General features: G+C 46.5%; 1 protein-coding gene across 1 annotated transcript in view; it reads right to left on the bottom strand.

Moving 5' to 3' along the window:
- The window catches only part of LOC8050858 (carnitine O-acetyltransferase-like), a 76,593-nt gene that overhangs the window by 24,773 nt on the left and 35,834 nt on the right, over positions 1 to 15,986 (bottom strand). The window contains exon 7 of the mRNA XM_040223022.2: positions 7,126 to 7,297. Coding sequence (XP_040078956.2) covers positions 7,126 to 7,297 — 172 coding nt within the window. The remainder of the gene's footprint in view (positions 1 to 7,125; positions 7,298 to 15,986) is intronic.

Raw genomic sequence — 15,986 nt, 5'->3', positions numbered from 1 at the left:
TTCACTCTTTTTAGTACGTCTAAACCACCGCCGACACAGTATAATGATCTATACAATGGTATAGGAAACAAAACATCGACTAAATCTTTATACAATTTTTTTCTTGAAACTGTTGCCAAATATTCCATAGAAAAACGGACTTTCAACATGCGGAAAGACCATAAAACTTCTTTCATGTACCCATGAACACCTGCGCCTATTACAACACCGGATGACACAACAAATTCAGGCAGAAAACTTTGCAGGCGAACTTGAATTACAGTACGTAAGAAGGGGTCGTTTCGATCCCTAAGAAACATAAATCTCGAAACAATTTGCCTTATAAATAAATGTGCTAGCCCTAGTCCGCCACTTCGCACTGAACGAAAAAGATTTGTGCGGGCACAGCGCTCCCATTTTGAGTTCCATAAGAAAACAGCAAGAACTCTGTGGAACTTCTGCACATTGGCCCGAGACATATAGAGTACCTGTAAGACATACCAAATCTTCGCAATCAAAAAAACATTACACACAATGGAACGCGCGAAAATAGACAAATCCTTCCCCCTCCACCCTTCCGCCTTTGTTCTAACGTTCTGAGTCTCTTCATTCCAGTATGAAGTACTGTCACGATAATGCACTAACGGCACACCTAGATACTTGGTGGGTAAACTCTCCCACCTAACATTCATAAAAACATTTGGTTTTCTATCCCAATCACCGTGCCAAAACCCTACCGTTTTGTCCCAATTAATGACACTCCCGGTTTTCGCACAAAAAGAAGAGGCAACCTTGACAATTTCGCGAATACTTTCTTGATCCACGCAAAGAACCGCAAGATCATCCGCATACGACAGGACTTTTACTTCATTCGTGTTTAGCTTAAAACCACGTACGTTATCGTTTCGAAGAAGTCTCAAACTAAACGGTTCTAAAAATATAGCAAAAAGCAAGGGCGAAAGTGGGCAACCTTGCCTAACTGAACAACGTATCTCAATGCTTTCTGTAACTCTCTTATTTACAACTAAACTTGTAATGCAATTTTTATAAGCCATCTTCAAACCTTCTAACAGAATGTACCCTACATTGGCGTGTTCCAAAATACGAAAAAGTATTTGGTGCGAAACACGATCGAACGCTTTCTCAAAGTCGAGTTGCAACATTGCTACTCGGCCTTGAAAGGCGTCGCAGCATTCTAAAACGCTTCTAGCTACATGTATATTCGTGCAAATCGTACGGCCTTTTATGCCGCACGTCTGATGCGGCCCTACGAGTACTTTAATAACCCTTTGTAATCTTTTAGCTAAAATCTTCATGTAAATTTTATAATCAACGTTTGTTAAAGTAATCGGCCTGTAGGATCCCACTGACAAGAGTTTCACCGAATCATTGTACTTAGGGATAAGCACAGTGTGCGTCCTAAGAAAAGATAGGGGTAACATCTGCTTCTCATAGGCTTCGGTCACTACCTCATACAGCGTAGGCGCCACCGCATGCTTAAAAGACTTATAAAAATCGGCACCAAGGCCGTCCGGCCCTGGGGTCTTTCCACTCGTCAGCTCATCGATGGCAGCTTCGATTTCCGGCACGGTGATAGGCACCTCTAGGCTGTCGCACACGTGCTGTTCCAGCTGGGGCATCAAAAACAAAAAATCCGCATCGAACCCGTCGTCTACTGCCGCGATACGCCCAAACAAATTTCGATAATGCTCCACAAAAGCCCTTTCAATAACCGCCCTGTCACGCGTCACCGTGGTTCCGTAACAGATTTCCCTGATATCGTTACGTTGCGCGTAACTTTTTTCGTCGCATAGTGCGCGCTTCGTCGGAGCTTCACCCATCCACAGCTTGTCGCTTCGAGCCCTTACTATCGCTCCTCTGTATTTCTCGACATCGATCAGTTCCAATTTACTTTTACATTCTTTTATTTCGCGCACAAATTCACCGGGATTTGCGCTCTCTATAGTGTTACAAAACCGTTTAACTGACGCCGTAAAACATCCTCTTCTTTCTTTTTCTGATAGTTAAGGGTGCTGCTTCTCTCGATTGCAGCCATCTTTACTTCTTCTTTAAAAAGATCCCAACGAACAGCCCACAATGCATTATCGTTACGATATAAATTTTCAAAAAGAGTACTCACACTTCCTCTAAAAGGTTCATCCGTAAGAATACTACTGTTGAGCTTCCATAGTGCCCAGTCCCATTTAGGTGATGTTGTCTTATTGCGAAGAGTAAACATGACTAACGCATGATCACTGAAAGACATGTGCTTAACAGAGTAATCGCTACAAAGAGATAAAAGATCAAGAGAAACATAGACCCTATCCAGTCACGCATGACTCCGGCCTTGAAAATGCGTGAACTGTACATTTCCCTGATTCATACAGGCCGCCACGTCCTCTAAGCAATGCCCCGAAACAAGGTCATTCAAAGAAAAGGAACTCGCGTCTCGAACAGGAGCATGACTCGCTCGATCTTGTGGCCTACAAACGCAGTTAAAATCACCAAGAAAACAATTACCCGCTCGCAATCGAGATACGTGCTCAGGCTTTCAAAAAAAACTGCGTTCACCTTCGCGATTCGGCGCGTAGACACAGAGAACGCGCCAATCAGCGTTAGAAAAAGAAAAATCGCAGTAAACAAATCGCCCGGAACCACAAGAGTGCACGGCTGTTTCTACCACTCCAATTGACCGCCGAATAAACAAACAACAGCCGGCGGAAAACCCAACAGCATGCGACACGCAAACGTTAAAATAATTCTGAAAAATTCGCACCATACGGTCAGTCTGTTCCTGGCTTTCAATTTTGGTTTCTTGAACGGCAATAATATCAAGCTCGTTCTCAGAAAATAAACGGCTCAACTGGCACTGCCTACGCCTGGCTGACAGGCCACGAACATTAATCGTGGCCACGCGTAAGGCTGCCTCGAGACGAATTGCCATTCAGGGAAAGGGAGACCGTATGGTGCCTACCTTAAGTTCTGAGAAGTTGGCCGTCCAACAAGCGGACTTCGACGTCCGAAAGCCACCGGCCACTCCAGGTTAGGGGGATGGTTGCGCCCCTTTCTGGTCCTTCACAGGAATGTTCTGTTTGACTTGGAGCCGCCTTCTCCAGAGGGGCGCTGCCTTGGAGGGTGGCTCTTCCTGGCTCGTCACGTTAGGGTCCCCGCTTCCGTCGTCCCGCGTCCGCTTCGAGGCCGCACCGCTTGCCGAAGAGTCCTGGTCTTCCATGGGCGATTCCCCTGACAAGTCAGGGGCGGTGACGTCGCTCGTGCCGGTGGCCGTGTTCCCAGGTCTCGACGCCTCGACGGACGGAACGTCCGGAGACTCGGCCCGGCCAGCCGTTCCAGCAACCGGCGTGGCATCGACTTCGGACGGCTCCGCGACACCCTCGGGAGTGGCTGCTACGCTCGCCGTTGACGTAGCCGGGGACGCAGCCTGCTCAGCCTCGTCCTCATCCATCAGCAGCTCCGTGGACTCCTCAGTGACCTTGCTGGAGGCCGCACGGGCGTACGTCTTGATGCAGTCCCGGGCCTCGTGTCCAAAGGCGCGACACTCCGTGCACCGGGGAGCCCGGCAGTCGCGGCGAATATGCCCCGTGCGACGGCAACGGAGACATATTGGCGCCCGCCCGGGAACTACGACCAAAACGTTGCCTCCGCTGACACGGAGCTGGTGCGGGAGGCTCTCGAGGGCAACGCCCTCCTTGAGGGCCAGGCGCATAACGACGGTCGTGGAGTCGACGTCAACGAAGCCGTCGACCTTCCACTTCTCTCGGGAAACCTCCTTCACCTCCCCGAAAGGCTCGAAGGCTCGCCGTATCGAGTCCACAGGCGCGTCAAAGGAAACCCAGTGGAGCTTGACGCGAAGCTCCCTCCGGTTGGGGTCGACCGGCAGACACGTCTTCCCCTTCACCTGAAGACTCCTGGCTTGCAGCAGCTTCGCCTTGGCCTCCGGCGTCCGCAACTTGAGCAGCCAGACGTGGCTCATCTGGTAGGCTCCCAGACCCGCCACGTCTGACAAGACGCCCACCTGTTTCAACGGGTCCCGGAAGTCTTCGAGGCGGTAAGGTCTCCCTTCGAGGTCAGCGTGAAGGACCACGCTGAGTTTCGCCGCTTCACCGGTGGGCAATGTCGGCAGCTGCAGACGATGCTCCTTCAAAACGGGGGCAACGTTATCACCGCGGCCGATAACGGCCGCCGCCGCTGGCGAGGAGCGATGCATGACACGTCCGTTCGCTATCGCGTCCGGAAGTGGAATCTCCCCTATGCTATGCCATCGTTTAGGAAACTCGATTCGACCATTCGTTTTATACGAGTTCAGCGGAGTGCGTATAGCCCTTTCCGTCCAAAGTGCACTCCGGAGTGCCGTATAGCTTTACTCTTTATACAAAGCTCAAATTCCGAGGTGGCAATCTTGGATGGCTATGAAACGGTTCACAAGCCGAGGTGGCCATCTTGCATGGCTGTGAACGCTTCAGAAATCCTTAAAATTATTGTAATTCATGACATCAAAAATCAGGAAAAGTGTGCCCGTCCTTTGTTTTTTTTCCCCTTTGAAATTTGCGTTTTTCAGGCAAAAGGGACATTCGTTTATAAACGGGACCACATGCACCGTAAGCATGTTTCAAAGAAACGCCTTCGATGTCTGAAGCTTTCGGGACGACCATCTACACTTTTATTCACAAAACCTATGCGACTCCGTTGAAGCTAGAAAGCGGGCATGCATGCTACGACAGACAGCGCTGGCTTCCACGGACAAACGCGAGCAGCAGACATATCTGAACTACGCTCGCGAATGCTTTTTGTCTGCACTCTTCATGAAACAATAATACTGAGGTGCGACAAAGCGGTAAGGCCATTAGCCGATGCCAGATAGAAAGGTATTAACTTTCTAGCCCAAACCTCTCGGACCGAGTCAGGAGCATTTTAGTATTGCAGCGCGAGATTCCGACAATGAGCGCATGTCTCTAAAGAATGCTTCGGCTGTATATGAAAGTTAAGCCTTCAGCATTTTATGCAAAGCACTCCTACATCAATCGCCGTACTGCAGTTCTACTCATCTGCCATGTAGAGTAGTTTCGCGTCGTAAAACAATCCATTGCTTCGCGCGTCTCTGGCCCAGTAGACCTGGTACACCTTGTCGTCTTCAACTACACCGCTAAAGTTCCTTACATCGTCGGAACTCACGACAGGCTGGGTCTTGTCGAGTAGAAATTCTACTAAAACATAAGACATTGTAGAGCTTGGGCAGGATCGACAGGTTGGAGCAAGCGGGCAAATAAAACGAGTCGAGAGCGATCGTTCATGGAAGCTCGGCGAAGCTGGCGAAGCCTCTACGGGCGAAGCGAAAGTGGCGTGTTCGGCGTTTCGGCGGGCTTCTGATCAGGGTCGTCGGTCGGTTGCGTGTCATATCTCTAACATCAGCGGTTTTATGGGCGTCCGGAAATCGTTTTCTCGTGCATAGAATATTTTTCGTATTCATAGATTTGGCGAAATAGTGGTATCCGAACGAATTTTATGTCCCTTGACCTTACGTCTGTCTGCACGTCAAAGCTTTTTGACGTACAGTCAGAGACAATCGATGTACAATCAGAATCGCCACCAAGACTTCTTGATGGCATTTCGCGGCGGCCGACTGCCACCAGGAACCATCAGAAACTCGACAAGCGGAGTGTGACAGGAGTTTGACTGTCGGTCAGAGTAACTTGTTGGCCAATCAGACATGCTTGACGTACAGTCAGGCACAGTCAGCGGTCCACTAGAAAACATTGACTGCCAAACAGGGTTACATTGATGGATTTTTCCTTCGGGATTGATCTGATAAAAGAGCAAAATAAAAGAAGGATACAAGCATGACTTGCAAACATCCTAGTTAAAGGATTAATCATTTCTAGCATTCGAACTGCAGAACCGACCATGTGAGTGAGATGACAACTAAACGAAAGAGAACTATGAAATTATACTCTGAGATCGCGAAGCATTGACTCTCGTGCAATAAACTTACCATCAAGGTAATATTAATAAGGCACAAGCTCACGTTATTTACTGAAAGACAAGACCTTCATTTTATCAAGATTTTTAACCAAACAATTTCCCAAGCACAAGGTTAGAATACGTGAGGCATCACTTTGTAGAATTTCGCAATCATCAATCGATCTGATACTCATAAAAGTCTTTATGCTATCAGCGAATAACCACACCCTTGAATTGACGGCACAAGTAGCTCATTAATTGATTAAAAAAAATGAAAGCCGTTTACAAATCTCTGTAACGCCGAATTAGAGCGCAGCTCTTGAGGAGGAGTAGGGAAGGGTACTGAGGGGGGTCACGTCACCTGCGGGTAGTCATGTGACCCCGGCGGGTCACGTGATCTCGGGGGAGGGGGTCACGTGACCTCGGGGGGGGGGGGTGACGTGACTTGGGGGTCACGTGACCTCGAGGCGGTCACGTGACCGGGGGGTGGTCACGTGACCTCGGGGGGGGGGTCACGTGACCACGGGGGGGGGGTGGGGACACGTGACCTCGAGGGCGGGGGGTCGCGTGACCTCGGGGAAGGGGTCACGTGACCTCGGGGGGGGGGGGGGGTCACGTGACCTCGGGGGGGGGTCACGTATCCTGGGAGGGTCACGTGACCTCGGGGAAGGGGTCACGTGACCTCGGGGGTCACCTGACCCCCCCCCCCCCCCGGTTACGCCGACGCCGACGCCGCTCAGGCTGGAAACGGGCCCCTAAGAGCTGCGCTCTAAAAGAAACGGTAGTGGTCTCAAATTAGAGCCCTGATAACGGACAAAGAGAATCAGATAAGGAGTTTAAAATAAGCACAACACAGGGTCGATCGGTCAAGTACCTTTCAAACCACCCTAAGATAACCGGGAAAAACCCCATCAGTGAAAACTTAAGCAATGAAAAGTTATGGTTCCCCCTATCGCAAGCTTTCGAAAGGCCAAAATAAATACCATCAAGTTGACAACAATTACAAACATAAGGTCGCTAATAATTAAGACTGATACAGAGATTGGTCTCAACCGAACGTCTCTTGATAAACCCATGCTGATGGGCACAAACATTCACTCCGCTAAGCATAGTCCGGCCTGTATAGTGAAAAAAGAAATAAAAATGAAGCAGAAATAAGATTTAGCTTACTTTGGCAGAGTCTCTCATGGGCCTCAGCCCAGGCGTCTCTTTCTTCGGTTGTTAGAATCCCGAGAGCGGTGCCGTCCCCTCTTGACATCTCGGCAACCCGAAGCAACAGCGTCAGTATCGTCCCTTCGTTGAATGGAATACCGCGCTCGTCGTGTGCATTGAACACGAAGAACTGCACAATACAGAACATAAATTGCGGTGAGGAAATGTTGTTATTCATTAGCGTAACCGATTTCCGCCTAAAGAACTGCGCATTTCCCAACAATAAATACGACATTTCAGCCTAGAGTCGCTGGTTAGTGGATGAAGACCGGTGGGGGGGGGGGGGGGGGCAAATATTTTGCATGGCTAAATCAAATAGAACTATGCAGCACTGACTTGAGCATAACTTTGCACTGATGTATCTCTGTATCAGCGCATTGTTCTCAGTGTTGGCACTAACGTGTTACAAGTAGCGACGTTACCGGTAACGCGTTACTTTTTCAGGTTGCGTGGTAGCGTACTCGGTAAATTTCAAAAACGGTAACGGTAACTTGCTCACGTTACTTCTTTCGACTAACGTGTAACGTGGTTCCGTTACACTTTACGTATTCTTTCCAGAACTTAAAAAAATGGGTCGAAATCACTGCTGCCACCACGCTTATTATCGCGCAGTGGTTATATATAAGAAAGCATAGTGAATTCAGCCCCTCGGCACTTTTCCGAGGGGTAAACATCCTTGAAACCCCCGTTCTGCCTCGTGTAGGGCACGCCAGGTCATTCGGCGCATGTGCATGAAGAACGTGTGCGTGATGCGCAAAAAATGACAAAGCCATTTCGTTGTTGTGCATGCATGTTGTGAATACAGGAGTGGCGACACCGTGCGCTTACGGGCCGATGGCACGGTAGGACGACTGCGCGTCAAGAACGGCGTGGCAGGCCGAAGAACAGAACCGTAGTCAATACGCGTCCACAGGTCTCCAAAGTCGATGGTAAGAGCTTCCAGGGCGTCCAAGGCGCGCACCCGCACGCCGGCCGCATGACGTAACACCTATCAACCGAGGGGCAATGGGGGACAGCGAGGCTAGGTCGTAATAGAACATTACTATATCCCCCAAGCGCCGATGGGACCTTTAGTTATCGGTAATTTCGACCCTATCCTATAGGTTACACAGTTTTTTAGCTTAATTCGGAGTCACCCCGAACAAGCGCCGGATATACCTCAATGAGCTGACATATCGATTTTAAATTTTTTCCTCAATGTCAGCGTTTTTTATACCGTGCATGCTGTCCGCGCTTCAACCTGGATGGGCTGCAGAAATCTCTTAAGGCGCGTTCAAACTCTTGCAACCGAGTACGACCGAGAAAGACTTCTTGGGACCGGATGCACTGAGCGGAGCTGGTCCTAAGAGATCGCAAGAGGCTTAAAAACCGGTTTGGTCTCTCTCGGTCGCACTCGGTTGCAAGAGTGTGAACGGGCCTTTACATTATAATCATTCTCATACAGCTTCAAAGACGCTGATATTAAGCTAAAAACTCTAAAAGTGCTATAAGCAGCCTCGCGGACTCTGAGCTAAATCCTCGTTTTTGTTGTTGTGAATTCTCGGCTTTTTAAGTAATTCCTGCTGAAACAACAATCACCAGAATGTTAATATGTAAGAGATCGCTGCAGCTCAGCCAGGTTAAAAGGTGGATTGCATGCACAGTATCAAAAATACTGACATTGACAAGAAATTTTAAAAGTGATATGACAGGTCCTTGGGGTAAATCAGGCGCTTGTTCAGGCGACTCCGAATTTGGCTGAAAACTCTGCAACCGTGGAATTGGTTGAATTTAGCGATGACTAGGGAGCTGAAGGAACACCGTTCTCGAGTGCGGGCCGGGGCGCTTGGGAGTGTTGCAAATGGTCTATTGGGCCGCCGGCGGGGCGCTGCGATTCGGCGCGTATGGGTGACCCCAGTTGGGTCAGTTCTATGTAACAAGCTATCCGCAGTCTGTCGCCTCGAAGCTGCGTGAGCGGGTGGTGTACAGGGTGTGGGGCTTGCCACGCGCCCTATCGACACCCGCTGTCACCCACTGCGCGCCACCGAAATTGGAGAAAGGGGAAGTCGCCGGCGCACTTTTAACACCTTTCCAAAAACCGCTCCTAGGCCGCCGCCATGTTGCTGATGCTAACATAGAGTAATATAGTAAACGTAAAGAGAGGACACAGGAGCCGATTCGCGGCCCAGATAGTGCGTTTCATACCCTCCGCTACGTGGCGCTTTTCTACAATTTGGTTAAAATTAATTAAAACTCTTTCTGTGAAAAGTATTTATTTTTTAAATGGCAATGCTTTAAAATTGTTTAAAGTACTTAAAACGACTAAATAGATTAAATCAAATACGTCACAAAAACCACGTGATGAATGGCGCCTGCCATGGCCTGCCTGCCTGCACTCCGTCGCCTCTGCATCATTCTGCATGGCCTCTGCTCGTCCCTGCGTCGTTCGTCTGTGCCGTGCGTGCCGGTCATCTGTGCTTTCTGCTGCATCATATTCGGTCGACTTTGCATCAATCAAGGTGACGCATGACCGCCCGCGTGCTCGCATGCTCGGCGTGAATTCGTGGTGCCGATCGGTTCGAGCTTCTCGCGCTGTTGTTTCTGCCGGGCTGTCTGGCTGCACTTGAACGTGTGTGCATGTTGATTTTCGATGAGATTGTTAAAAAAAAAGAATTTAACTTACGACCTTGCAGACGACATTGTCCATGGGTTTACAGATGACGGTGTTAAACGAACCTCTAACATTGCAGAATGAGCCTTGGTTGTTATGCTGTCTGAAATTTCCAGGAGGTGCGTTTGCACACACTGTTGTGCACACTCCAACAACGTCTTCTGTTTAACGCAGTCTCCTCATTTCTCTCATTCGGGAGCTTAAAGGGGCGGTGCAATGATATTCAATTGGAATGTTTTTCACTTTACACGAGCTTACTGGCACTAGTGGGACTCAAGGATACTCGCACGCGACGCCACTGACCAAGAAACTCCTCTGTTGCGCTGTAATTTCGAGGACAAAACCCAGTGTTTTTATTCAATCTTTCCTTCGAAAAACCTGATGACATAGCTGGACGGTAGCAGTACCGCCCAGTGACGATATTTGATTACGGCTCATAGATTGGACCCGAGCATGGCGTGGACACTCGATTTGGGCTCGTGATAATCGATAGCTCGAGAAACATTCGGGTAGTGTCCTGTGTCAAATCGCTGCAATGACGACAACAGCCGAACCATAACAATGTCTGGAACTCAGCGCGTGTCCTGTGCTTTGCCAATCCCAGCGCGTGGCTACGATCAACATTGGCGGCATATACTCGGCTCCAGATCACGGGGCCGCTTGTTCTGGCTGCGAGTTGAGGGGGTGAACTCTGCTCGTTTTTCTTTATTTTTTTCTGCGACTTCGATTGCGTGTGGTGAAAACGAACGGGTATATTTTACGGATCATTAACGTCAGGGATTCGTTCTAAGCGGTATTTGCGCAAAATACAAATATCAGTGCATCGCCCCTTTAAGACTGTTGGCTTCACAGTAAAGGCTGTGGTCTGTGGTTAGGGGGCTTCAAACGTAAGCTTGGTGTGTGTGGTGATAAGCCATTTTTTGAAGTTGACAACGAACACGTTTACTTTGTCTTTGATGTTCCGCACCTTCCCAAAACAACCAAGAGCAATCTCCAAGCCCACAAACTTTGCATTGGAAATGAGGTCATTGAGCGGTCTTCTATTGTTGAATTTCATTGTTCTATCTATGAGATTAGCTTGCAAGTGACTCCGAAACTTACTGAGAGACACATTTATTCAAAAACCTTTCTGTAACATGGAAGAAAATTGTGCCCCACAGGTACTGAGTGCCTCAATCTTTTTTGTAATCATATCTCTTGTTTATGCAAAGGAACTTCTGAGGCAGCCATGGCTACAGCCTATTTCTGTGATAGGATGTGCATACTTTTTGATTGTCTAAATAGCTAAAAAATTCAAGAAGACAGGGCAGAAGTTGCATCATGCCATTCTGAAGGGAGAATCTCAAATACTTGATTTTCTCCACCAGTAACTCGGATAGATTTCAGCATGGCAATTCCAAAGTAGGAGGCAGCCATAAGCCATCATTGGGTGCAAGTTACTATAAAAAGTGTCCTCATGCTCTGGGATGAGTTTTCAAGCAGCCATGACTTTAAGTTCTTACTTACACGACGCCTGCAGCAAGACACACTCGAGAACGTTTTTGGAGCTATATACGACAAATGCTGAGCCACAACACAAACCCAAATGTGCATCAGTTCACCTCAGGACTAAAACACCTCTGGATAAAGAAACTGTTCAAACTGTCGGACAATGAAAACGTAGAAGATGACAAGGCTGACCTCCTAAAGGAGTTGAAAATATCTTCGCACCATGAAAGTTTAATTTCAGACATTGTGGAATGTCTTCCAATTGATAACTTCCCGCCACTAGAGGATATTTCTGAGCTGGCATCAGACATCAGGTCTAACATAATTGATGACTCGTCCACGTTTTTATTACGTTTGGGGCTATTTGATCAAGCTTTTGCTTGAACAGACAACTTACAGGTGTGGCTGTTCTCAGCTGCTATCGGATGAGTCTAATAACTTGACCAGGCCTCACCAGTACTGTCTTGTTCTTAAAGCATACCACGTGCCTGGAAAATTCTTCGGGAACTTAGTAGTACCATCACAGGCTGCCTTTCATTTCATTCAGCAACCAGAAAATCACTTTCTTCCCATAATAGAGAGTGTGACACATGTTCAAGGAGTGCGTGCCGCCTTGTATAGCACACTTTGAGGTTTGGGTGGTTTTCGCCTTTGCCCAGAGGAGTACCACAAAGGGTTTTTAAAATTGTTTTGCAGAATACGCTTGTGTTGATATGTTTGACTTCTTAACCGGAATTCGGACAAAGTTCGGTTGCACTCTTCAGTGGCTAGTAAGAACGAGACAGGTTTAACTGTTAATAGCGTATTAACAGAGGCGGTTGCCAAACCAAAAACAAAAAGTGATTAAGTGGGCGGTGCAGCTTGCTCTCCAAATATTTGTTTCCCCTTTTTCCAGCGAATGTGTATCACGGCTCCCTAACAAAAATATTTGTCCACTTTCTAAAAAAATTCGGTAGAAAATAGTGTATAGAGGTTAACAATATCTGAAAGAAAATGTATCCACTTTTGTATTCACTGTCCATAGTTTTTTAGCCGCTTTTTTCTGAAGCCATATTTCTTTTCTGAACAATTTCGGGGAATATTTAGGGACGTTGAATCTTGTCAGATTTCGAATAGAGTTCTCATTGTTTGGTAATGGCTCGCCCGCAGTGAGCTTGAGGCTATGCAAATTGGTGTTTTTTTTTATATTTGCCGGAAATCGGGAATTTGTACTATCCGGCGTGTGCTTCGCACTGTTATTATACTTTTATGACTGGAAATGATAGCGATGTCTTATTTATTTTTGCACTTACTTCCCGTACCCGAGTTGGCGTGAAAGTGAATGTATCATACAGCACGTTCTCCGTGGATGGGTTTTGTTAACTTGGTTCCGCTAAGAATCTATTACGAAGTGTACGAATGCCGAAGTCCTTCATATTCATTTATTTTTGTGAGTATCGATCTCTTTCGTATAAAACATACAGAGCTTCTGAAGTAAATCATGTGTACATTAATGTGGTTCAATAAAATGTGTTCGAACTACTTACTGTTGTTGACCCCAAAATGCTCCACCAGCCAGGAGTCAATGCGGTGATTGTGTAACTTCAATGCTTTACAATATAAAAAGAACAAGAAATATATATACTTCTGCTTTGTGAAGTAAGTTGAAATATTGTTTGACACATTTTGCACGGACTCTATCGTAAAAAACAAAGCAAAAGTGCGTCAGTATTAAAAAAAGACAAAAAAAAACAAAAACAGCGGCTTTGGGAGTCAAGGTGCTCCCGAGAGCCAAGCGAGGCGGGGAGGAAAGAGAGAGAGAGAGAAGTGTACCGGAGAACCGGAGCAGAAACGCCCAAACCGAAACCGAAACTAACTTGACCGGAAACGGAATCAGATTATACTTAATACCGCCCGCTAGGAGCGCTAACTGTCACCGGTCTATCTGGGCCGCTGGGGCCTATGGCAGTGTCCGCTCTTGACCTTGTGTATATTAATTACTCTATGATGCTAATGCGGTTGGTGCGGCTCTCGCGCCCTCTATCAGCAAGAAATTTTCGCCACTCTCATGGACTGTGAAGACCCGCTCAGCGCGGTTCTCTACCTACGTTCTTGCGGTTTTGCATTGGACGTTTTTTCGCCTCTCTTGAAAGTTTCCACTTAATTTTTTTTATGCGTGCTGAATACCGTTTTTTGTGTTATCTTCCATTGTGAGAAATAAGGCTGGCAAGTGCCTGCCATTCAAGCTGTTTTGCTCGACAGAACAGACGTGAGTTACATGTTCGTACACATGCGGGCGTACGTACAGAACTGGAGTTCAGGTTGCTGAGTGTTGTGAACATTACATTTGATATCAAATTAAAGACGGGATATGTTTCATATCCCGTCTTCCATAGTAAACAGATAAAAGGCTGCTGAACGTCGGCTCTTCGAATAAGGTGGCGACCTGCGCCACCTAGCGCGGACTCTAAAATAAAAATATACGTTTTTGTTACCACGGTTACCTACACGAGTCCGCACAACATGAAAACAAGCATAGCGAATATCAACCCGCGCACAAGCATAGAGGCGCATTTAAGCAATGCAACGCACGCTCACAACCAACATATTAACACTAGGCATTTCTAAAGAAACTACTGACACGGTCCTGAAGAGCACCGCCACCTATTCATCTTTGATTCTTTCCGAAATTTTTTCACAGTCTTTGCACTGTTGCACGTTACCCAACGATTGGAAGGTAGGGAAGGTGGTTCCTTTGCATAAATCAGGTACTGCTCACTCCCCACTTAACTACAGGCCCATATCATTGACTAGTGTGCCGTGTAAATTACTTGAACATATCATTTACTCTCACCTTGTTGCCTTTCTCGAGTCCAATTCTTTTTTTACTAATTGTCAACACGGGTTCCGAAAATTTTTTTTTTGTGAAACACAGCTCGTATCGTTTACTAATGACCTGATGGTTGCCATTGATGCCGGGCTAATAGTTGACTGCATTTTCTTAGATTTTGCTAAGGCTTTCGATTCTGTCTCGCACGACCTACTTCTCTTGAAACTGAGTAAACTTAATATCGATCCTAACATCTTGGGCTGGATTAAATGTTTTTTATCTAACCGCTCACAATATGTTTCTGTCAATGGGCATAATTCTTCTACTACTCCTGTAACGTCCGGGGTACCACAGGGATCTGTCCTAGGGCCTCTCTGGTTTTTAGTCTACATTAACGACCTCCCATCGCAAATTGTCTCCTCTATTAAATTGTTCGCGGATGACTGTGTACTTTATCGCGTAATTACTAATGCCCAAGAGTGTGCTATACTACAGTCAGACCTCGACGTAGTTTCTTCTTGGTGCGCTGAATCCCTAATGAAGCTTAACGTTACTAAATGTAAAAGCATGCGTGTTTCGCGACTCTCTAAAAACACTGACCCTGCCATATACATCCTTAATGATATACCATTAGATGCTGTTGCTTCATACAAGTATCTTGGTATTCACATAACTCATAACCTTTCCTGGAACATGCACGTCGACTATGTCTCTAGTAATGCTAATCGTATGCTTGGGTTTTTGCGGCGCCATTTTCGTTCCGCTAATCTTCCCGTCAAACTGCAATTATATAAAGCCTTAGTCAGGCCAAAACTCGAATACGCCTGTTCCGTTTGGGATCCGGGTCATGTAACATTATCACACATTCTCGAATCAGTCCAGAACCGAGCAGCCCGTTTTATCCTTTCTAATTATTCTCGTACTGCTAGTGTTTCATCAATGAAGACAACTTTGGACTTACCTGACCTTGCTTTACGCCGTAAATACTTTCGTCTTTGTCTTTTCCATAAAGTCTATTATTCTAATCCAATTCTAAAAGATCAACTATTTTTTCATCCGTCATATGTGTCACCTCGCCACGATCACGATCAGTGTAAGGTTGGCACGCCGACATGTCATACGAACATCTATTTTGACTCTTTTATTCCAAGAACATCTAACGAATGGAACCACCTCCCTGCCTCCATCGTGTCCATCCAGGACGTCACATACTTCAAGAAGCTTGCAAACGATTTCATCTGTACCACCCACTCCTCTCTGTAGAGCCTCCGGGCATTGAGAGTATGAAAATAAATAAATAAATAAATATCCCTACAAATTTTCAACCACAATTTGGGCAAGTTAGGTATACTGCTTACTTGATAATATAAATAGTTTTTTCGAACATTTTGGGTGTACAAGAGCTGGACACCGACGCTGCTTTTCTTAATACATTGCTTTGGAAAGCAATATTCCGTGGAGTGATTGTCATGAAGTCACCTTCACGTGGCCCGACTAAATTCATTTTCGGTTTCAGTTTTACGCTAGCCCAGATCAGAAACTCAATTTCAGTGGCTTCTCATTTGCTACGCAATTGCGCCTAATAGCGGCGCAAATAAGAAACAAATCAGTATTATAAATCTGGTAACCACAGAAACCTGCGTTACTCAATTATTTTTTGTGTTAATTTTTAATCTAAACAGAAATGCGATCCAGTGTTGCTGCTCACGTTCTTCACCTAAGTTGTTCTCCCAAACATTTACGGAAAATCTACATCACATACTCATCCTGGCAAATTTAACATTGAACAAAAACTACATTATCGAAAAAGGCGAAAAAAAATGCACTCTTTTTTTGGTTATCTAAGTTACTGTTATCATTGTAGGACTGCCG

The sequence above is a fragment of the Ixodes scapularis genome, unplaced genomic scaffold (genome assembly GCF_016920785.2).
Source record: "Ixodes scapularis isolate PalLabHiFi unplaced genomic scaffold, ASM1692078v2 PGA_scaffold3__209_contigs__length_174095766, whole genome shotgun sequence".
Classification (NCBI taxonomy): Eukaryota; Metazoa; Arthropoda; class Arachnida; order Ixodida; family Ixodidae; genus Ixodes; species Ixodes scapularis.
Note: the sequence above shows the minus strand (reverse complement) of the source record. Positions and strands in the feature narration are given on the sequence as shown.